The 24,881-nt window shown below is 44.2% G+C and overlaps 1 protein-coding gene across 1 annotated transcript in view; it reads left to right on the forward strand.

Moving 5' to 3' along the window:
- LOC144771275 (uncharacterized protein C3orf20 homolog) overlaps positions 1 to 24,881 on the forward strand; it is a 315,600-nt gene that overhangs the window by 79,469 nt on the left and 211,250 nt on the right. The window contains exon 3 of the mRNA XM_078655868.1: positions 12,742 to 12,852. Coding sequence (XP_078511994.1) covers positions 12,742 to 12,852 — 111 coding nt within the window. The remainder of the gene's footprint in view (positions 1 to 12,741; positions 12,853 to 24,881) is intronic.

Raw genomic sequence — 24,881 nt, forward strand, 5'->3', positions numbered from 1 at the left:
ACCGGTTTTAATGTCCGCTAGTAGTGTCAAAGGGCGGCAGTGTAACAAAGGGCCCGTTATCTGTTAAGGTCTAATTTTTAAACTGTGCAAAAAAATTAAGTAAATAAAACATAACCCACAGCGAGCAGTAATGTAATTATTGTATGGGTGCACATCGAAAGAGGTCAGAAATGGCAATATACTGTTGCGAGGGTATTTAGTGCTATAAAACTAATATAGGACGAAGTTGTGTGGGGAATACATTTCTTATTGGTTGATTATGTATGATTTTAACGCAGATGTAAGGTGAGAGTGGCAAATGAGAACATGGCAGCCTGCAATGCATGAGGTTTACAGACTTAAAGCATATAACATTAACTGCATTTTAAATAAGTGCTTATCTGCAGTATTTTGAAAGCAGCTGGTCTCTGGGAGTTATGCAAACCACGGGTGGTTGGGCTCTACAGCCCTCCAGGGTACTGACCATTTGTATGGCATACAGAAGAGCAGTGGCGGCTGGTGACATTTGAAAGTAGCAGGCGTAAAAAATCAGGTACACCTGTCATTTGGACCCAGCATACAAATTTGAACGTATGCCTCACCGCAAACATGGATAGCGCACCCTATTTGTAATACGGCTGCAGGTTTGCTGCTATCTGCTACATTTTCACAAACTATACTTTTACGAAAGTGAAATAACACTTTACAACTAAGAACACAAGAGAATAAGAATTAAGAATTAACAAACACTGGTGCAATACAGTCCATCCAACTGCCAAGCACTGTTAAAAACACAAGTTAAACACGACACCCCTTCAGGAATGCCTGATCCCAGCACTAAACAGTTCGAAATAACACTAAAGAATCAACATGGTCCTTTGGACAACCACATATAAAACATTGTGCAATACAATATCACGTTACAATTGTCTCAAAATGTCCTACTTTGAAACAACCTCAACTGTAAATTATGAGTTGGGCTTCTCAAAAGAACAGCTGCGGTTCACTGCACAATAGAAAAGAAAATCCATCAAGGCTATATTTAGGAAATAAATATATGCTTTCAAACATTCTGGCTTAAAACATCCCAAAAAGTTCATAAAGTCGTGTTCCCACAGCCACAGCACTTACTAAGACGGAGCTGTCCTCACACTGACCTTCACCGAAATTCCCATTACTACCGGCGGCACTGCTCACAAGAATAAATATTCACAAGGATACTCACGTGAATACATATTTTTAAAGTGTGGGTTTACATTGAGTTAAGAATGCACAATAAAATAAATAACTCATGATTTCAGACCACTGGGAGGGAGTTCTGCATTGTGATAGAGTCTGGTCGGCACTGACGAGCGTGGCCTGGCCTGGCCTACCTCGAATGGCCGTGAAGGTGCCTCACTGTGTTGCGTATAGTGACAGCATAAAGACACCAGTTTGGGTGATGGCGGTGGGAGACTATTGCTCCCGCTACAATGAGCCTCTGCTCTCCTTCAAAAGCCAGCAGGAATGACTCGGCCCAGCCTAATTCAACCGGCCCTGGAGGTGCCTTACTATCCCGCAAGGAGTGACAGCAGCACTGCAGGGCCCTGGGTGCAAATTTCCCACCAATGGCGGCACCAGCTTTGGTCGCGACGACCTGAGGGGATGAGGGGGGAGGCGGGAGGGGTTTGGAAACACACTAACACAAATATATTAATACAAATATAAATAAGTTAAGTAAACTTAACTTACCGTCCAGAAGACTCCAGAGACTTTGTCCCGATTCCCGCCGTCCTCGCTTTCAAGTCCTGCAGGCAGCACCAGCACGTCATCAGGAAGGCGGCGCAGCAGGCAGCCTCCCTCTCCACTGCCGCATTTTTCATTGGTGCGGCCGGCTGCCCCAGGCTACGTCATTTTCTCTCTGTATGCTGCTGGTGCAGCATACAGAGAGAACAGGGAGAGTTACTCGAGGGCAGGGGGGAGTGGCTTTCCCACTGTTGGTAATACTGTCTGTTTGGGCGGCCTCAGGCTGCCCAAACAGTCAGTATTGACAACAATGGGCAAGCCACTCCCCCAAGCCACTCCCCCCTGCCCTCGAGTAACTCTAAACCAGGAAGTTCTGCTTTCTCGCCATGCGAGAAGGCAGAAACAATGGTAGTTATATAATATGATAACTACCCTTGTTCTGCCTTCTCGCACGGCGAAAAAGCAGGGGGGGCGGCACCCAAACGCCCCATGGAAGAACCGCCACTGCAGAAGAGGCTGCAGTCTTACAAGCGAAATAGGATTCCTTTATAATGATTAGCGGGATGAAGTGCTGTGTCAGCCCTGCCGGATTTCGAATTTGAGATAAGTGTGTTGCAGACAAAATTTGCCAAACAACAGGTGTTGTGCGGACACAGGCTGGAGCCATTATTTATTCTTTAGCTGGAGCCATTATTTATTCTTTAAATGCAATCATCCTTGCTGTACATAGCCCATCGTGCTGTACATGTGCTCTGCACCCTTTGCTCATTCTAGTCTAAACACAGTTCCAAAAACAGAACCCCAACCCAGCAAAAGTCAAATTTGTAATGCTCTAATAAGACATTTTTTAAATTATAAACACACAAAATATCCCAGGCTCTAAAATATGATTAGATCCGATTTGCCTTCTATGGGTTGTAAATCGAATGAACATTTGTTAGGTAGAAGTGTTTTAAACATATCACACCCGACATGAGCAGGGACTCACATGAGAAATTAAATCTATTCGAAAGTTCACATTACCTTCCGAAGAGGTTCAGGAGGAGCAGGTCAGGAGCCACAGTATTATTTATTTTTTAACGTTCCCTTCAGTAAAGAAAATGACCGCCTTTTGCTGCTATTCGAGTGACATCAGGTCAGGACCATGATAGGGGCAGGAAGCGGAAGCAGAGAGGCGGCGGAAGTTAGAGCGTGGGGAACGGTGCCCGTTTGAGAAGAAGGCTGATCTGACCTTGAGCCTGCGTTTCGTTGTGTTTTTTAAGACAGGAGGGACGTGATTACAGCCGAGGAGAAGAATGATCATTATCAGCCTTAGGATTCACTGCTCCACTGTGTGCTCTCGGTCTCGGGCAGTCCCTCCCCAGGGAGGCGGAATGTGCCTCTTAATAAGGCATGCATCAAAGAGGCATTTAATTTGAAATATTTTACGACATAGACCCGGCCCTGAGAAATAAGTGCCGGTGCTAAGCACCGGCACAAATTAAGCACTGGATATATTTAATACCCCTGAGCCACTCAATTTTATTATACACATCCAGATCACAAATTTCCCGGACCGCCAATGCAAAGGAGATTAGTTCCGGGGTCACCCAAAGTCTTCTCCAGTATAAGACTGATCTAAGTCGGGCGACATCTCTTAGTGTGTGACAACCGAGGTCCAAATAGAGCGGGATTAGGGGGGTTGATTGCGGCACACCCGTTACAGATCTTAAGAATTTGTTTGGGTTACTACTAATGCTTCCAAGTTCACATACGCCCACAACTCGGAACCATACAAAATGGCTGCACTAACTTTAGAATTATATATCTGGAGAACTGGAGAACTGGGGCCACCGGTTTGGTGTGGGAACGATTGAATTCCCTAAGCATCGCCCCCGAAAGTTGAGCGTGTTTAACCATTAAGCAATCAATTTGAGGTTTCCAGCTCATCTTTTTGTCTAATGTTACCCCGAGATATGAAAATGCCTCAGTTAGTTCCAATGCACCTTCCCGCATCCTAACTGCGCCGACAGGTTTTGAAGAGCTTTGGTGGACCATAAACTTAGTTTTATCAACATTGACCACAAGGTCATGGTCCTCACAGAACTCCTCAAAACGAGCCAGGGCACGTTGTAGGCCCTGTCTTGTTTTTGATAAAATAAGAGTATCGTCGGCAAACATCAGGAGTGGTATCTTTTTTCCACCTAGACTCGGGGCATCCGTTGGACAATCTTCATAATATTTCAGAACCCCATTAATGTAGATGGAAAATAGGGTGGGTGCAAGGACGCACCCCTGCCTGACCCCCTTTTCAACAGGAATTTGTTTGCAGTATGACCAGCCAGATACCACCTAACCTGGGCATAATTATCTGTATGCAATTTAATTACAAACGACAAACTTTCCAGGGGTATACCCAGCTTTAACAAACTATGCCACAATTTGGGGCGAGGAACTAGATCGAAAGCAGATCTTAGATCCACAAATGCTGCATAAATAGCACCTTTCCCCAAAGTAACAGTGCGCCAGTAGATAAGAATAAACCTTAGCACCTGGTCCACTGTACTAATACATTGTCTGAAGCCAGCTTGAAGGTCTGATAAGATGAGACAGTCATCCAACCATGACTGTAATCGCCCTATTATCACTCTAGCTACCACTTTCTGAATACAATCAATCAAACTAATCGGTCTATAGTTTCCTGGGAGTGACCGATCCCCTTTTTTAAAAATTGGGAGAATAACAGCACCAACCCAGGAACTAGGAACCGCACCCCCTTGATCGATGGCATTGATTAGAAGTTGGATATATTTAGTCCACGATGCCGGGTCTTGGAGAAAAAGATCTGCAGGAATGCAGTCTAGACCCAGCGCCCTCCTTTTGGAACTTTGTGGAGTGCTACTTCTACTTCCTTACTGGAGGTACTAAGTGGGGGGGGGGCGATGGCATCACAAAAATATCCTGTGTACCCGGGTTATTTGCAAATTGACCTTTGAAATGTGAAACCCACAGGTCCGGCACCACATGATTAGTGGGAGCTTTGGCAGAAGCCCCGCTCCCCCATTTCACCAGATGCCAAAATTGTGACATGTCCCTTCCAGAACAGGCATGGCGGAGTTCCGCCCAATGTGCCTCGTACCAATCTCGTCGTGCCTTACGTTTGGATAACTTGTAACAATGCCACTTTTCTCTTATCCAGACCTGGTTCTTACTCCTTATTGCTGCAGCTAGTAGTTTGTAAGCGGCACAACAGTCTGAATTATACCATGGTGCTGCTTTACTCCTGACAGGAGCAGGGCCTTTTGTATTATGTGTGATAAAAAAATCCTTTAGTTGGTTAAAAAAATGCTCATGTGTATAAACAACTCCGTCCCTGAACAGCCCAATTGCAACCTCAGCCTGAAGGATAGCAATATGATTTACTACCAGAGAATTCATAGCTTGCAGCTTAGCCGGGTCTAGTACTACCTTGCACCATTTGAGACGTCTGGTGTTGTTGGTCAACTGGGCCTCTACGTAGTCAAGTCTATTATGCTGTACTTCCGAAATGCTGGAGGCAGCATCCCGCATTGAAACTACAAGGGGGTTGTGGTCGCTTTCAGGCTGGGAAACAACCTCCATATCGAGCAAATGCGATCCCTTGTGCTAAATGTTGCAGCCCCCTGTTTATCTGACTTCGTGCGGCCATTCGCTACTCATAACCTATGTTCTAGGCACAGAGCTTTTAACTGAAGCGCTGCTCTAGTCCACTTTTTAATCGGAGTAGTGTCCAGTATAGGAATTAACCACTGGACATCCTCCTCCTGGCTAAAATTAGAATCCTCAGTCAAGTGGTTCGAAAGTGCAATTAAAATCTCCTGCGATAATGATATTGCAGGACCCTTTGTGGTGTGTTAAAAAGACATCTAATGAATCTACTGTGTCAGACATCTTCCCACCTTGTAAACCCCTTGAATAGACATTAATAAGAAGAGTATCCCGAGTGTTGCCGTGGGATAGCTTGAGGGTGAGAATATCCAAAGAATCAATTATAATCTCTTCAAGATGGTATAGAAGGGACTGCCTGATCCAAATTGACAACCCACCCTTCGGTCTGCCCCTTTCTCCCTGTACTGCAGGCTTAGAGAAATTAGAATATCCCTCAAGAAACACTTTGTCCACCGCCCATGTTTCTTGAAAGAATATGATATCATGTTCTTCAATATAGGTAATCCACTCTGTAGAAACTGATTTATATATAAGCCCTGCAACATTCCAGGACACTATTTTGAGGACTGCAGATGGCACCATAGGTAAACTTTGTGATGGACCTATGGCGGTATTTAACAAAGGTGGGGATGTAATGTTATTGCTGGGAGAACTGGTTCCAACCAGATCTAAAACACCAGACTTCGGTGAAACCTCACTACTCAGACGGAGACTTTGGGATACATTAAAGTCCCTACCACAAGGGCTAGATACCTCATGACCTCTATGTACGTTAAACCATCGTCGGGAGACATTGGTTGGCTGGGGCGCTATACCCAGTCAATCAATGTCCTCCAGGTTGGTGAATGAGTGGAATCCATTGAAGGTTGGAACGTTGTACTCATAGCGCCCCTGTGCTGATGGAACCTGATTGGCAGTGCCCACTGCCATATGTATCGACCGATTATCTCGGTAAAAATACCCCAGGGGTAAGATGTTAATACTTTCCACACTCAAATGCCATGAGCCAGCCCTATCCAAGATGGACTTAACTAAATGGGGAGACCCAAAGTTGACCACCACACAGTCGCCTCTGCTAGTTTTATTAAAATTTCCTATCCAGGCAACTCTGCGGGCCATTTTGTAGCCCCTAAATAACTGGCCCCCCAATCCTGTGTTAGAGTCTATAAAATGGAGTGCCTTGTTCCTCAGTGACACCCAGTTTTCCTCAATACCAAGTTGGAGGTGGGGAACATTAGAAAGAACTATAGAATAGGGTGTTGCCTCAGGTGGTAGGTTTAGGATTTCATTGTGATGAGAACTACCCAAACCACCCTGGCGTGCCCTATTATGACTAACAGGCCCCAATGTCGCCCATCTGCCTGGTGTTGGTGGATTATGATCCAGTGTAATAACATTTGGAGCCTGGGGGGGTACTACCACTTGCAAACTTACCAAGACATTGGGGATGGTAAGTAAACCAGCAGAAGAATTTACAACAGGTGGAGCTGAAACTGGGGCATTACTAGTAGCTGTAGAGCAGCTAGGAATACTAGCCAATAAATGGTGTTCTATATTGCTTAGTCTCTGGCTGATATCTGTCAGTTTTGATGCCAAAGGGTCAAGCTTTGCCTGCAGTAATTCCTCAAACTTAGCAATAAGTCTCACCTCCACATCGGTGGACATCGGGTTGGAGCAAAACGTGGGATTACTTAGTGACGGGGCTAAAATCTTAGGTATGACAACCTCCTGTACGTTCCCTTTTTTACCGCGAGGGGGCCCTTTGGTTTTAGCCACTTTGTTAGCCTGAATCACGGTGGTAGGGCGCCCACCTGCCTTCCTCTTTTTAGATGCAAGTGAGGCCCGCCCCTCCCCCTTTTTAGCCTGGTATTGACGTTGCTGACGAGTTAGAATAATGTCGGGGGAGGAAATGCTGGAGTTGTGATCACTCGCTATGGACTGGGAACCGGGTACAATAAACACCGATAGGGAAGGGCCAGGGGGCAGATGTACAGAATGATCCGTTGCCGAACCAACCCCCTCTTGCACACTGGTATGAGGAGCCCCAACTGATACCCTCCGTGGATCAAGTGATAACCGTCTTTGGGTGAGCTCAATCTCTTTAATGAGAACAGATTCAGCTCTCAACAAAAAAGCATCTAGTGTCCCTTTTGGGTGTTCTTGCTCAAGAAACGGAGGCGCGTCCCCTGAAATATCACTCCTGCATGATCAAGCCATGCTAAGTACTGAGCAAAGTCTCCAGCCCCACTTCCTGACAGGTCTCAGAATTGTGTTTGTCATGATTTATTTAGTTTTGGGTTTGCAAGTTTAACTGCCTATTCATTTCAATGATATGAATTGAGTTACTAAATACGATTCCTTTGGGGACTTATTTGTTCATCATGTTCGCAAAGAATATTGTTATAACTTACTTGTCTCTTCCCTACTGCTCAGCCAGAGTGAGTGCTTGTGTACTTGATGATGTTTGGAATGTTGGATTTGTGTGATGTCACGGGATGCTTGGGGGTCTGGAGATGTGTGGAGTGGCAGTTGGTAGATGCAGGCTGAGCAGCAGGGAGGCTGCTCCTGGTGGGATTAAGTTATAACAAATATACAGCAAATTATGGAAGGAGATGGACATTTTTGTCATGAGGAAATGCAGCACAATTACTAAAATTCATGTACCAACAGCAATAAACCATTTAAATGTTGCTTTTATAGGGCCCGTAGAAATCTTTCTGCCAACAATGGAAAGTTCTTGTTGTTACAGGAGAAATAAGCATGGTATCTAATACCTAAAAATAATTCAGTACAGTTAATGTAAGGTACAATCAACAATCAGCATTTGTATAGCGCAGCGCTGTCACCCCTAGTGGTAACTGGGCACTGAGGCACTGAGGGTGCCATGTCTCCTTCGAAAAGCCAGGTATTGAGTTTCTTTCTGAAGCACACCAGGTGGAGGGGCAGGCCATTCCAGGTCTTGGAGGCAATGTAGGAGAAGGATCAGCCCCCGCACCGGCTGCGACGGATGCAGGGGATGTGTGCAAGGGCAAGAGATGGGAGTGCACGTGTCTTGCGGGCAGTTAAAAGTTGAGTCTATGGTTGATTGAGGACGGTCCTTGATCGTGTTGACCTTTGTAGGTGTGTTTAAGGATCTTTAACTTCTCTTCTGGATGGGGAGCCAGTGGAGCATTCCGAGGTGGGGGGTGATGTGGGTCTGTTTGCGGAAATCCAGGATGAGTCTGGCAGCAGTGTTCTGTATGGTCTGTAGACTTCTGATGAATTGAGAGGAAATTCCAGCACAGACAGCGTTGCCATAGTCAAGGTGGCTTATGATGAGATCCTGTGTGACGGTCTTTCTAGTGTTGATTGAGATTATCTGATGATTCTGCGGAGCATGCAGAAAGTATGGCGGTGTGAGTGTTGGTCCAAGTTCTGCTGGCCACCAGTTGTGGTCCCATATGGAGGAGTTCATCCCGAAGAGCAGTACTTCTATTTTGTTGGTTGAGTTTGAGGCAGTTGTCTGTCATCCATTTGGCTACATTGATCATGGCGTTGCAGAATTGGTTTTGGCGATGGAGGGGTCCTAGGTGAGTGAGAGGATTAGTTGAGCGTTGTCTGCATAGGAGATTATTGAGAGCATGGGATCTGACGATGTCAGCGAGGGGGGTTATGTAGTCATTGAACAGGGTGGGGCTGAGAGATGGTCCTTGGGGTACACAGCATATGATGTCCTTGGGTGTTGAGGTGAAGGAAGGCAGTCATGTGCTCTGTGTAAGTCCTGTAAGAAAAGAGGTGATCCTCTAGAGGGCATTTATTCTGTATGCAAATATTGTGGGGTCTGTCGATGAGGGTGTGGTGGGGCACAGTGTTGAATGCAGCAGAGAGGTCGAGGAGGATCAAGGCCACAGTTTCTCTGCGGTCAAGGAGAGTTCTGATGTTGTCTGTGGCAGCAATCAGCTTGGTCTCAGTGCTGTGGTTGGCACTGAATACTGATTGTGCGATATCAAGTAGATGGTTTTGTTCCAGGTGTTTTTTTTTTGCAGAGTTTTATATAGCGCGAACTAGAACCGAACCGAATCAGTTATCAGAGCGCTTTACATAGCACCAGTTACGTTACATGAGGACACACTTTCATTTTAGGCACGGGGAGATTAAGTGATTTGCCCAGAATCACAGGAGGTTTTTGGCGTCGTTACCGAGACTCGAACCAAGTTCCCAACCAAGTTCCCCAGGTCCGAGGTCGAGCGCCTTAGCCGTTAGGCCAACCCCTCTCCCCCTTTGGGTGAGTTGATGGCTTTCTCGAGTACTTTGGCTGGGTAGGGGAGCAGGGAGATCGGTTGATAATTTTTAGATTCCAGTGGCAACTGAGGGTTTCTTCAGTAGGGGTCTGATCTCTGTGTGTGTCTATCTGTCTGGGAAGGTTTCTGTGGAGATAGAGGTGTTGAGGATGCTGGTGAGGTCTGTGCTGATTGGGTTGGTTCTGAGGTTGAAGAGATGGTGGGGGCAGGGGTCAGTGGGCACCCCGAAGTAGATGGACAAAATGATGCCAGTAGTGGTCTGAGTGATGAGTGGAGACAATATCATGATCGTTCGACTGGTGTTCATTGGTTGGTTGAGGTTGTTGATGCTGGAAGTGGTGAGTCAGGGGTCAAAGTTGTCATAGATGGAGGCAATCTTGCTATGAAAGTAGTCCAAGAGGGTGTCGCAGAGTTCTTGGCAAGGGTTGATGGTGTTCTCTGTGGCTGTTGGGTTGGAGAATTCCTTGACCATTTTGAAGAGTTCCTTTGTGTGGTTACCCGCAGTATCAATGCGGGCAGTGATGACTGCTATCTTGATGTCCTTGATTCGCAGGTGATAGTTGCTGAAGGCTGCTTTGTGAGCAGCTCTGTTGGAAGAGTTCTTAGTGTTGCACCATTGTTTTTCGAGACAGCAGCAGATGTGCTTGGTGGGTCTGAGTTCTATGGTATACCAGCTGGCTTGTTTTGGAATTATATTGGCTTTTGCTGGTCTCATCGGGGCTACTCTGTTGGCGCATTTGGTGATCCAGGTGGAGAAATTGTGGATGTCATTCCACCTAAATATTACTAGAAAAATCACATTTGACAAAAATATAGCAAATTATATCCAAAGTGGTGAAGAGTTTTTTCTAATTATATTGTTTCCATTAATTGCATTAACATGTAAGAACGTAAATGTATTAGACACGTTTAGATTAACCATAGCTAATGTAGACCTGAGTTTAAAATGACTAACGTTGGTTGCCATCTGTTTTTTAGGACATGTGAACTTTTATTTCCAGTCTAACTGAATTTCAATGCTGTTAAACATGGTGTTCTGTTTCTTTACTTTCTTATGAAATTAAATGTTTTATTTTTGTCACATTCATTGTGGAATGTGATAATTGTTATAGAATCTGAGAAAGCACCTGCTGAGTACCGGCTGATCCAATGTATCTCGTTTTGTTGCAGGTAAATGTAAGTTTAAAGGACCCTTAGAGAGGCTGTATTGTGGAGCGTCTTGAGAAACTAATGAGCTCAAGACTGCATCTTTTCACTCTCACCTGATTGGATCGTTTTATGAGAACTATGTGTAGGTGTAGCTAATGTTAGTATTGTGTGATTTAAGCTAGAGTAATATAGATTTAGCAGCAGACGTTTTCACATTTTGAATAGAGCAGAGCAGAGTAGGAGATTTAGGGCACTTAGTGGGAGGACTGGTTTTAATTAGCCTTTTATTTGAAGAAACTCTATGCTAGTTCACCCTTTTGCTGAAGACGTGGATTAATATGAGCTTCATATCAAGTAATGCATTCATATATTGATTAATGGTTGAAACTAATTTGATGACTTCGCCTTCTGTACACTTTTAAGTTTTAATAAACATTTATGGTTTGAAAACTTAATCACTCTCGGTTTTCCTTATTGAGCCTATTGTGCTGTACCTTATTTAAATGTGTTGATTGTTTGGCCAGCCTCGGTTGCAAACTTCAATTAATCAGCTAGTGCTTTATGGTCCCCACATTTGCACAAAGAAGAGCAAGAATGGGAGGTGCCTAATTTTCCCTGGCAACATTAGCCAGGGGTGGCAGCACCCTTGGTATTTATTGATTGGGACATGCAATAGGATCCCATGCTTTGCCTGAGGCCCTCTGACTCTACCCTTAGTCAGTAATGTATTCAAGTGCCACCCTCTTGAGTTGGGTCTGTTTTTATCTCAGTACGTGAATGCAGATGCAGACTTATCTATAGGCGAATATAGAACCTTCTGTGCAAGTTAATACTTCTATTTCATTGCCATGCACAGGTCAGGCTTTGACATCAGCCTGTCTTCCTTTCAGTGCCTTGGAGAACTGCAAAATCTTTAAATAGAGAAAATATAGCTGTTATATAATCTCAAATCATGCTATGTGATATTTGTTTTTGGTATAGTGCCCTCATGCCACCAATATGGCTTCAATGTACTGTCGGTTGTCCTGAATGTGTGATGTGGTGCAGTCCTGGGGTGGTGTTGTAGACAGGAATGTTGTTAGAGCATTGAGTCATCTGGTGTCCTTTTCGTATGGGCCAAGAGAACCTATGTGCTTTATAAATGTATTCAGTCAGTGAATTAGGTGTGTTTTGGCCCCTGGTATTTACGTGTGTACGCTAAGAACAGTGTCCAGAGAGGGACAGGCTGGAAGTGTGTACAATAGTGAAACATTCTAATGGTATGCTGGATGCTTTTGTCTTGGCCAGGTATAGCAATGTGGATTGGTTGTTGGCATGCATGTTAAGTGACTGCAAAATCACCGCGCTGACCCTTGTGAAGCGAGTTCCTGGACAACGCTACCTTATCCCCCCTGTTTATTATGTAATTTGAGTGTTGCGAGGTCTGCCACCATATGTATGTATACCTGTGCTGACATTATATTAAAATAATATGGAGTAGATGTATTTGATGTGTTCTGTCTAGGTTAATGGATTGTGATAAAGACACGAGATGTCTGCCCTGTGTGTGATCATTGTAAAAACCTTGTCGAATGAGTAAGTTCCGTCACAACAAATCGCTACTTGCAGTGTGAGCTTTTCTATGTAACAAAATGTAGCCGTAACAATGGGTAGAAAGTACTGAAGATATTGCTGTGATTTTCTCTGAAACCACTGTCGTCTTTAAAATGCTAAAATGTCGGTAGAATAACAAGACATATACTCCTGTTACTTCTGTTTTACACACACATACACACTCGGAAAATACTTTTATCTGTAAATAACTATTTTATTCAGCCATAATCGACAAGAACACAAAATAAATTTCTGTGTTCAATACACAACTGTTTTTCATATACAGACAAACCAGTTTTGTCAATGCTTGTGCTTCCTCTTTTTACAGGGCTTGCTCCTAACCTGTGAAAACTTCACATCGAAAACAGCCAAAGAACTATCAAAAACAAACCGGAAAAAAGGGAAAGAAAAAGACACGAAGAGAGTGTCCAAGAAAACAGTAAGCAAAACAAATGCCTTTTCATTTAATTAAAGGAGGACTTCTAGTCATTAAGTGGGGACGACTGCCTAATTATTGGGAAGGTTTACATCATTTCAAAGACTGGAGGTGGATACCTTGTCAATTAGTGAACAGATAGGGGTTTCTATATAACTTCTTTCCTGAAGAAGCACATTAGGACCATGGACACAGGGTGAGCAAGCAAAGAATTGGTCAGAAAACATGAAATCTATGTCTTCCAAAAAGATGACTTTACTTTTTAGTATAGCATTCGAGAAGACCAAACAGAATAGCAGAGAAGACATTACAAAATATTTTAAGGGAATGATTCTAGAGGTCTTGTTAGACCTAGCATCCTTGGTGTGGTTTTCCCCTGTATTTTTGCCTCTACCTCCTGTGTTTTTGCTGTGTGCTGGACTTCGTTTTTGCTGGTCGAGATGCTTTAGGCACTTTGCCATTGCTGATCAGTGCCAAAGTTTAAGTGCTCCCTCTGTAAATTGTGAATATGGACTAGTGTTTCCATGATTGGCTTGTTTGACTTATTACAAAGTCCCTAGTCCAGTGCACTGTGTGTGCCCAGGGCCCGTAAGTTATATGCTGCTAGTGGGCCTGCAGCACTGGTTGTGCCACCCACACAAGCAGTCTTGCAAAAGGTTCTCAGACCCGCCACTGCAGTGTCTGTGTGAGGTCTGGTACTGCTATGTCGACCTGGCAAGTGCACCAACTTGCCAGGCCCTAACCTTTCCTTTTCTTACATGTGAGTCACCCCTAAGGTAGACCCAGGGCACCTCAGTGGGCAGGGTGCAGTGTATGTGAAAGTTAGGACCTGTCCTGGTGTGTGTAGCATGTCCCGATAGTGAACTAGAGTGAATTTCGTTTTACACTATTGAAAGGCTATCTGTCCTATAGGATAGAATGGGAGTTTATTTATAACATCTTATAAATATAATGTCCCATTGGGACAAGATAGGAATGTGAAGTTTAGTATGCCTGAACTCAGAATATAAAGATGCAATTTTTGTGAGGACGATCTTTACATACTGTGTTTGAAAATACCCCTTTTAGAAAGTGGGTATTTTCTTTCTTAGCCATCCTGTGAGCCTCTCCTGGTTTGTGGATTGGCTGTCTGGCTGTGGAGTGACAGGGGCTGGGGATGTGAATTCACTGTAGACAGCCACTTGGGGTGTCAACGTGTGTCCTGCCTTTCCTGGATGAGTCAGGGCTGGGCTGAATAGACCTGTGCTGCATTTAGAGTAGGGGAGGAGATTTCCTTTCACCTGAATGGGCCTGGTCTGCCTTACACAATGCTGTCTCTACCTCCTGCCGGGAAGCTGGACCAGAGAGGACAGACTGGTTTTGACTGAGCACAGAGTCTCTCTGCCACAAGAGAACAAAGAGAAATGGAATATAAATATTGGGGCCCAGACCCCAGGACTTTAGAATACTTCTGGACTCAAGAGGAACCTCTGCCAAGGAGAAGAGCTGGGAAAGCTGAAGGTGATGTACCGCGCCTTTGCTGTGTGCTCTCTGGGGATGGCCTGCAGTGGCGGTTTCTGCCAAGGAGAGGAATAGACTTTGCTGTGTATCCTGCTTGAAGATGAGCTCCAAGTGCTTGAAGTAGAGCTTGCCTCCTGTTCTGAAGCCTCAGGGATACAAAGATTTTACCAGCAGCTCCCCTGAACTTCCTTGTTGGGAGTATGACCTTCCAAGAGGTGGCTGTTGCGGTGTTGGGCATTTGGGGGTTGTTCCTCCGACGGATCCGCTCCTGTTTCCGATGCATCGCCGCTTAGCCACTGAAGAAACCGATGGATTTAGGCCCAGATCTCTATACTGGAGTGAATGTATGACATTGTTCTGCATTCTGTCCATCAATTCTTCTTTTTGCATTTGTCACCCCGAGTGGGACGGGTATGCCCAGACGTGGGTCCCATGCTCTCCATGCCACTGGGGTCAAGCTATCCTGGCTGATGAGGGGTGAAACCCATAAATCGGTCCTAGGATGCTTGTTTCCAGTCCAGTGATACAAAAGGGGATGATGGACGGAGCGTTTGAACAAATCAAACACTCTCCCCCAGTCAACTGATCTGGGTTTAATCCATCACCATTCTTTAGTTCACTCAGCCACCCCAGTTCAGACATGGCTATATGCAAATCAGTCTGACCCTGTGCCTTATGGGAACAGTCCAGCCCGAACTGCCAAGCCATGTCTTCCTTGGACCGGAAACAAGCATCCTGGGACCGGTTTCGGAGTCATAATCCTCATCAGCCAGGCTATCTTGAATCCAGTGGCCAAGTGAACAAGGGACTCACGTCTGAGCATACCCTGCCACACTTAGGGCGAACAAAGTTTCCAGTCCAGAGTGGACCTGGCCGGGCAGTTCGGGCTGGACTGTTCCCATGAGGCGCCGGGTAAAAACGGATTTGCATATGGCTGGGCTCAAACTGGAATGGCATGGTGAGCACAAAATGATGGATTTAGGCCCAGATCTCTGTACTGGGGTGAATGTACGACATTGTTCTGCATTGTGTCACCCCGAGTGGGATGGGTATGTCCAGACGTGGGTCCTGTGCTCTCCATGCCACTGGAGTCACGGTATCCTGGCTGATGAGGGTTGAAACCCATAAACCGGTCCTAGGATGCATGTTTCCAGTCCAGGAAGGACCTGGCCTGGCAGTTCGGGCTGGATTGTTCCCATGAGGCACAGGGTCAAGACTGATTTGCATATGGGTGGGTTCAAACTGGAATGCCATGGTGAGCAAAAAAACAATGGATTTACGCCCAGATCTCTGTACTGGGGTGAATGTATGACATTGTTCTGCATTCTGTCCATCAATTCTTCTTTTGCATTTGTCACCCCGAGTGGGACGGATATGCCCAGACATGGGTCCTGTGCTCTCCGTGCCACTGGAGTCAAGCTATCCTGGCTGATGAGGGATGAAACCCCAAACTGGTCCTAAAATGCTTGGTTCCAGTCCAAGGAGGACCTGGCCTGGCAGTTCGGGCTGGACTGTTCCATGAGGCAGAGTCAAGACTGATTTGCATATGGCTGGGCTCAAACTGGAATGGCATGGTGAGCAAAAAACGATGGATTTAGGCCCAGATCTCTGTACTGGGGTGAATGTATGACAGTGTCCTGCATTTTGTCCATCAATTGTTCTTTTTGAAGAAATAGATGAAGCCTAACCGTGCCTGTAGAAAACTCCACATGCTGAATCCGTGCAGCGATCTTCGAAGTGCGAGATCACTACACCGAATCCAGCGCAGGCCCTTCTCTGCGGCTACAAGATCCAACCCTTCGCGGGACCGCAGCTGGAGAGACCAGCGCAGCGCTATTGCCGCCTCTGCCACATCGTGAAACTACGCATCCTCGATCCCCACGCATCGCACCAGGTCGCCAAATCTACAAGAACGCTGGGGCCGCAGTAAGAAACTAACGCATCACCTCCTCGCACAGTAGGGAACCAATGCATCACCTCCCCTGCGTGGCAGTAAGGAACCGATGCAATACCTCCCCTGGAGTAAGGATCCAAGGTACTTTGTGTAACATCTATAGTTTGCTATGGACAGAACAGTTTTTGCCTTCTAAGGATTACATTTTAATTACTGTATTGTGGATTTTTGTCATTGTGGTCTTGTTTGGTTTAGATAAAGATTACTTATTTTTCTAAACTTGTGTGGTGTCCATTTGTAGTGTTTTCACTGTATTACTGTAAGTGTTCACAAATGCTTTACACACTGCCTCTGAGATAAGCCTACCTGCTCTTGCCAAGCTACCAACGGGGTGAGCAGGCGTTATTTTAGAAGTGTATCGCCCTAACCCAGACTAGGAAGAAGGGTTCCTACTAGGCAAAGGTGCAAACTATTGCTTACTAGAGACCCCCATTTCTAACAGGTCTCACTGAAAAAAGGAGCCCAATTGAAACATGGATAACGGTTGCACTGGATGAGGTAGCACCATGGACTACTACTATTACTAAGAGGTCGAAAGCATCGGTACCATGGTTTAATGAACCATTAATAAAGGCCAAAAAAAGTGTAAACAGTTGGAGTGCAGATGGTGCAAGAATTACTGTATGAGGAGTTTAAAACAGAACAAAAAATATACTATACACTTATTAAGAAAATACAATGTGATTTCTACTCAGAGAAAATTGAAAGGGCAAAAAACTCTTCAAAAGAAATGTTCTCCATACTGAAATCACTACAGTCAACCGATAAATTATCAGAGCCAACTGCCGCATCGGCAGAGTCCTGCAATAGAATCGCTGATTTCTTTGCAGGGAAAGTGGCAAAAATATATGACTCCTTCCCTACGGAAGAACTCCTGGGCAGAAACACTGAATGCAGGCCAAATAAAGTATTTAAGGGAGAAACCCTGGATGAATTCAAGGTGCCAGAACTAGAAGAGATGAAGGGCCTAGCTAGCGGAAATAAATCTGGATCCCCACTGGACCCAGCATGCCCAGAGATTCAAATGCAGGGATGCAACTTTATCATGCCTTTCATCTCGGAGTTAATTACTTGCTCCTTTCAACTGGGAGAAGTACCTCATGAATGGAAACAAGCACTAGTACACCCACTAAAAAAAAGCCATCAATAGAGCATTCGGTATTAGAGAATCTACGTCCAATCTCATTACTTCCCTTCTTTGCAAAAATTGCAGAGAAAATAACGAATAAACAGCTAATGAACCATATCGACAGGAATATCCTATTTCACCCCTCGCAATTAGGCTACAAAGCTGCGCACTCTACTGAATCGGCTCTGGTCCTGGCCACCGAAACTGTTGGATCTAAGTGCAGATTTTGACACCATCTCCCACGGCCTCCTTCTCCAAAGATTAGAGACGTGCGGCGTGAAGAACTTGGCATTGCGCTGGATGACATCTTTCCTGTCTTTACGGTGTTTCCAGGTTACTCAACACTCATATACATCCAAGTGTATCCCCCTGTTACAGGGAGTCCCACAGGGCTCAATTCTGAGCCCCATGCTGTTCAATTTATACATGGGGCTGCTTGCAGATATAGTGGAAGGTCATAATGTGACCATTGTATCATATGCAGATGATACTCAGCTAATTGTCACACTGTCTCAAAATCCAGAACTACAGCCCACCAATTCTCCCAAAGTTTGGAGGAGGTAGCAGCATGAATGTCTTACCATTGCCTGAAGCTCAATGGTAAAAAAACAGAGGTGCTGATTGTAGGAAAGGCTCCATCTGTTTGGACATCTGCTTGGTGACCTGAGATGCTGGGTCAACTACCAACCCCTAAGGAAGAAGTGAAAAACCTTGGACTGTGGTTTGACTCCAAATTGACATTTGAAAGTCAAATCCGGAAAGTGACGGGTAAATGCTTCGGGACCCTGAAAGTACTGAGGAAGATCCTCGATCTATTACCCATCAATGCAAGGCGAACAATAGTACATGCTGTGGTCACCTCCCAGATGGACTACGGTAATGGCCTCTATTTAGGTTCATCCAAAAAAGGGCTAAAGAAGCTGCAATCGATATAAAACGCTGCAGCCCACCTAGTGAGGAATCTCCCAAGGCGAACATCTATAACAAAAGCCCTGGCACACCTGCATTGGCTACCTGTGGAGAAAAGAATATTGTTCAAGACAATGTGCTACTGCCACTGAATCCTGGCGAAAAAAGGTCCATGGTATCTCCAAGCAATGATAACAGCCTACATAACCAGCCGGAACCTTAGATCCAAATGAAGGGCTCTGGTAATTATACCAAGAATACAGAAGGCAAAGATGGGTGGACGCTCCTTTAGATTCCTGGCAGCCAAACACTGGAACACACTGCCAGCAGACATTAGAACGGATCCCTGTGAAGCCACCTTCTGCAAAAACCTAAAGACATGGCTTTTCCCCACATCAAACCAGAATAGACTGTTGAAACCTCCAGTCATTTGCCTGAGAGCTGAGTGGTCACTCTAGCCTTTCCTTTTCTGCCTTATGATAGCCTGCTTCCAGCACGGGAACACACCGGCGGTGTAACTAAGCGCTTTATAAATGTATAAATAAATAAAAGCAGAGATTGATGTGGCCTGTGAGATGTGTGTCAGTATAGCATTCCAAATCCTTGGACCCTTTTCAGAGTATGATTGTGGAAGACGTTACAATCTAAGGCTGTAAAGCTTATCTAGAGCATGGTTTCTTTAAGTTCTGTTTTTATCAGAAAGTTGAAGTTTTTAAATAAGTATTCAGGATTATTCAAATGAATCCACTTGTATGTGATGCATGTAGTCTCAAAAGCCGAGCAATTGTCCGTGGGAAGCCACTCCCCTTAGCCATGGATTAGGGGAGTTAGCTCTGACAGATGACCATCTTATATGGGCTATATCATGCCTAGGAGACTTTAAGACAGTGGTCTCCTCTTCCAGTGAATTACAGAAAGTGACCTTTGCAGTCTTTGGATGAATAGTCATGAACACGGTGTAAAACACCTGGCCTCAAGTAGTTACTATTTCAAGTCAACAGCCACTCCCAAAATATGTTGTAAGTGAGGAACATCCTGGGAAATGGGACATACTGTGAAAGGTTCATCAGTCCTCCTGACCTACTCAGAAACTCTGCAAGATCACCTAAAGAGAAAAGACTAGTACACAAAGGGAGGCATTCGATGTCATCATGCCTCGTTATCAATGTAAATATACAAAGAAAGTCGGAGTGTGCCAACAATACCAGATGATCGACTAGAGTAGCAAGTATTAGTGGCATTGCCTATAAAGCACTTGCCACCAGCGAATAAAGGTACTCTAAGAAAGAAAAACAGGCCATCACATTTCTCAGGTGAGCCACTTTCAAATCTTTTTGCACAGTCACACTTTTGAACAGATAACTGATCACAAACCTCTGTTCTTTCCAAGATCGAGAATTGAATCATCAAGCTCCATGAGCTGATAACCTAGAGGACATTTTCCCAACATCCCTGGCTCACCAAGTCAGCTGAACAGGAGAATGCCAAAAAAGGGCAGAGAAACATGTGTATCTACTGACCAAAAAGATCTTGCCTACGCCATTTAAACCTAAATGTTGATTTGCACCACAACTGAAATAACTATGTAGTGAACCATGTAATTTGGACCTGGCATCTGTCGCATGGTTTTACTTCAATCCCCCTGTTTCTGCCGGCCTTAGGACTCTGCACACTTTACCACTGTTAACGAGTACTAAAGTGCTTGTGCTCTCTCCCTAAAACATGGTAACATTGGCTTCCATCCAATTGGCACATTTAATTTACTTATAAGTCCCTAGTAAAGTGGTACTACATGTGGCCTAACGGCTAGGGCGGTTGACCTTAATTCTGGGGAACCGGGTTTGAGTCTCGGCAAAGACACTCAACATCCTATGATTCTGAGCAAATCACTTAATCTCCCTGTGCCTAACAACAACAAAAAATTAATGTGTCCTTCTGTAATGAAACTGGTGCACATGTAAACACCTTGCCCCCTTACATCAGGGCCAGCCCCTCCCTTCTTACTTTCAAGAAGCTAGTAAAAATGTGGCTCTTCAACCAGTAATTAATTATTCCAACAGCTCAGCATTACTGTCTTTCAGCGCCAAGACACCTTCGTGTATTTGTGCGCTATATAAATTGCACAAATAAATAAATAAAAATACAGCGCTCTGATACCTGATACCTTTGGGTCAAGTTCACGCTATATAAAACTTTTTAAAAAACCAAAAACAAACAAGGGCCTGCAAGTTAAATTGGTACTAGTGGGTCTGCAGCACTAATTGTGCCCCACACTTAAGTAGCACTTTTCAACATGCCTCAGGCCAGCCACTGCAGCCTGTGAGTGCAGTTGTAAACTGCCATTTTGACCTGCAAAACAAAACATTTTGCCAGGCCTAAACTTTCCTTTTTCTTACATATAAGCTACCCCTAGGGTAGGCCCTAAAAAGCTAATAGGGCACTGTACAGTGTATTTAAATAGTTGGATATGTATATTTAACTTTTACATGTACTGGTAGTGAAAAACTCTTAAATTAGTTTCTTCACTATTGCAAGGCCTGCCTCTCACATAGTATAACATTAGGTTACCTTATTACATTTAATAAGTGATAACTTTCAATTGGGAGCCAGTAAAAATATTGAGTTTGGTGTCTAAAGAATTGTAATCTATAACCCTCTTTAATGATACATTTGGATTTTAAGTCATAATTCTAAAAATGTCCCTTTTAGAAAGTAAGCATGTTCTTGTTCCAACCATTTGGTGCCTCTATCCTGGGTCACATGACTAGGTGTAGCTGGCATTTATTCCAAGCACCTCTGTGGATTGAACCCTTCAGAAACGTCTCCTACTTCAAATCTGGCACCAAGGATAAATACTGGACCCTCAGACTTGTCGAAGCCGTGCTGCTCTGCTGTAAGAAGGACTGCTACTCTGCTGCCCTGCTGGCTGATAAGGAAGACTGGACCTGTACCCTCCATCCCAGCTGAAACGACTCCAAGGGTCAGCTGACTGACTGCCTGTTTCTGAGCTACAGGGACGTTACAAGCTCGAGAGGTCCCTTACATCTGCCCAGCTGACCTGCTGCCTGGACCTACTTGAGTCCTTATGGCCTCTTCTGGAATGAGTTCCAGATCCCTCAGGAGGTGTCCCTCAGGTCCTGGACCCTTGATGTGACATCAGTGAGCTCCCCATTTAAGACAAAAAGAAATTCAAAGATTGTTGGCACTTCGTGACTGCGAATAGATCTGTTTTCATCAAGATCTTGTCGCCCATGCCGACCGCCAATGCGAAGTTCTGGTGAACCCGACGCTTCATGCTACAGTGACCGCCAATGACAACTAGCAACAGTAGATCTGCAATTTGCACTACAGCATCAACAGGCCACAGTGGCCACCAGCGTGAATCTCCAGCAATGACCATCCATGATGCCTGACATGATCTTCGTGCTTCAAAGACGACTGCCCACGATGCTCGGCCTGTTTTTCGCAGTACGAGGACCATCCGTGATGTTTTCCCTGCTCCTCGCGCCCCCCCTCCCTCTTCACCGCCAATGGACCTCTTCGCGCTGCACTTTAGAAGGTAATATTCGGCACGCGCTCCATCGCGGTTGGCCTGAACTTGTGACTTTCACCCAGTCTTGCACAACCAGATAATCGCACGTGGTGCTTTGTGCCTTTAGGTGCTATCCTTACCTGAACTCTTTAAAATTGCATATCTCCGGTTCTAATGATTTGATTTGTGTTGTATAGGTGTCAAATCATTTGCTCTATTTTTCTAAATTGGTGTGGGATTTTTCTTGTGTTGCGTTTTCACTTTAGTACTGCATACATACTAAGGTAAGCCTTACTTTGTGCCATGCTGCCAGAGGGTAAAGCACAGGTTCATTTGGGCTTTGCTTGTGTTTCACCTTGACAAGAATTGTGGTTGCTGCTTGAGTAGGGTTTCTCCCCATACAACCATTACCCAATTTCCTACCGGGGGCTACTCTGAAGAAGGTGGGTTTTGAATCTCATACATGTAGCATGCATGTTACTCAGTGTACATTAAAGAACAAGATGCGATGACACGGTTGGAATTACCCCCTTGACTTCTATGATGCACCTGCCCTTCTGTAGCTGCATGAATAGTCCTGTTTACCACACTCACCCAGTTAGAAGCAATAGAAAAATGTTTCAAAACTTAATGTATTCTAAATAAGATAACAGATTTCTTGTCCCTAACTTCGTCATTTAGCTGTGCATCACTGGGACATACTGCTCCAGTGCTGGGTTTTCAGTTTAGAAACGCAGGTGGTAATGCATCTAATTAAAGTTGCTTAAGGTAATGCCATTTAAGACTGCAACCCCTTTAATACAGTAGCAAGTTTAATGTGAGCATAAGACTGGGGCATTGGGTTAATGGTACCTTCAATGCATCTGGTAATATTGCAGGATGTATCAAGTTGCGAAATTGCAGTTGGACCGCAAATACAATTGTACCACGTCTTGAAACTGCCAAATGCATCACAATATTGTCTTCAGTATTTATAACAATCATGGTGTTGTTATCACCCTCAATTGAATACACTGTGTCACTGCACAAATAGATAAATCAGCTGTGAATGTGTTGCATGAGCTGCAAAGTTTCTTACATGAGCCATATCATTGATATCATAATCTGTTTAATTGCTGCAATGATTGAACTATAGAGGGGCTTCCCAAATAATCCTAACGAAACCTGGGTCATAGACAATCATATATAGTTAGTTTCCTGTAGGGATACATTAATTATCAACAATGCTCTAATGACTTTCCAATTGCCATTGTGAATGCTATTTAAATCAGGTTAACACATCAATACTTCGTTTATCATGCCCTCATCTACTCATCATCCACGGAGTATCTACACATTTGATATCAATATATTAAAATATTGCATACTGAAACATATCGTATTTATACAAATTACAAAGCCATTTACCCAAAAATTCTGCTAACAAAATGTATTTACACATGCCCAAGTTTTCTCAATTTTACAGTATAGTATACGTTAGAGGTAGTCCATAAATATAAAGTGGTAGGAGGGTCAAAGCACTTTTGTCACCCTTTGAGTCACCACTTATAGAAAATGTATGCACAGTCCTTAATTTAAAGCTGGACTCCTCCGTCTCATGACCTGAACACTTTTCAGCCTTCAATAAATTCCAGGCCTCATCAGGACAGAAGTAGCAGGAATAGATCTCATCTGTTTATACACCACAGCATCAGCCGCCATCAGTATCTTGGATTAACCGCAAAGGACTTAGGTGTGTTTTGGGCAAGAGGGCACTGTTGATAATTGATTTAACCCTATGGGAAACCAACTATATATTATTGATTAATTGCCACAGTGAGCCGGATATTTGCCTACAAGTCACAAAAGAGCCTACATGAGACATTTGTTTGTGAGTAGGAGCCATAAAATTAGCTGCATGCTGAATATAATTGACACCATGAAATGATCTACTTGAGCCATGAAATTATCTCTATAAGAACTGATTGTGCAACTGTGATAATGCCTTGAATTGTTGCTGCCCCCTGGGCAGTGCGCACATAGACTTGTTATTGACCAATGAACCATGGGCAATGACACCTCTACAAACCTAGAAATTTTCGTTTCAGGAACATACTGTTGCGACACAAACCACAAAATGTCTCAATGCACTTTGAAATTGACAACATGATTGTTGTAATGATTCCCTTGAGATTGGAATACTCCAATAGCCATTAGATTGATCAAGTGGTCTATTTAAGTGTTTTGTAGGCATCAAAAGGCTTCCATGGACAGTGTACTTGCACTTTTGAGCAGGAAAACAACCTTACTGAGCCATGGGGTGCACCCCATGCCTGTCAGCAGCAGACATGCAATCATTGGTCCATACCTTTATTTACCATTCTTTGACTACAGGAATGGCTGTTCCAGTCTCTGGTCAGCAGGCTCCAAATATGTTTGCCTTAATGGTCGACAAATCTCTGCCAGACACTGGTCCTTTTTTATTTTCAGCCTTGTTAGGGCGTATGTCTGAAGGAAGTAAGAGTTATACAGCTGTGTATGTAATTTCATAGAAAACTTTTCATGGAATATCATTACTGACAAACCATCTTACCTAAACTGTTTAAAGGAAATTTGCAGGCTGAATGGCAATCACCATTTCTTAAAAAACAATTGATAAAATGCCTTTGTTTTGAAATTAGCTTTTGCTCTTAACGTTTTAATGTAATGTTTGCAGGTCTTACTTTCAGAAACATTTGCGCCATAGGTATTTATTTCAGTATTTTACTTCAGGAGGCATTATTGTGGATTTATATATTTTACAATGTCAAACAATTACTTCAGGTGCTTTTAATTCTCTGACCCCTCACCACCCATGAACATCATCCATACTGACCCCCTCAGAACCCCTATCACTATTCATCCCTGCCCCTAAAAGCCCTTCAACATACCGAAACTGTGCCCATCCATGGGCCCTAAACTCCTCCTATCTCAGAACCCTAAAAACCCCTTCTACACCTAAACTCGACCGATGTGTGAACCAAAAAAAC

This window comes from Lissotriton helveticus, chromosome 1_1 (assembly GCF_964261635.1).
Source record: "Lissotriton helveticus chromosome 1_1, aLisHel1.1, whole genome shotgun sequence".
Classification (NCBI taxonomy): Eukaryota; Metazoa; Chordata; class Amphibia; order Caudata; family Salamandridae; genus Lissotriton; species Lissotriton helveticus.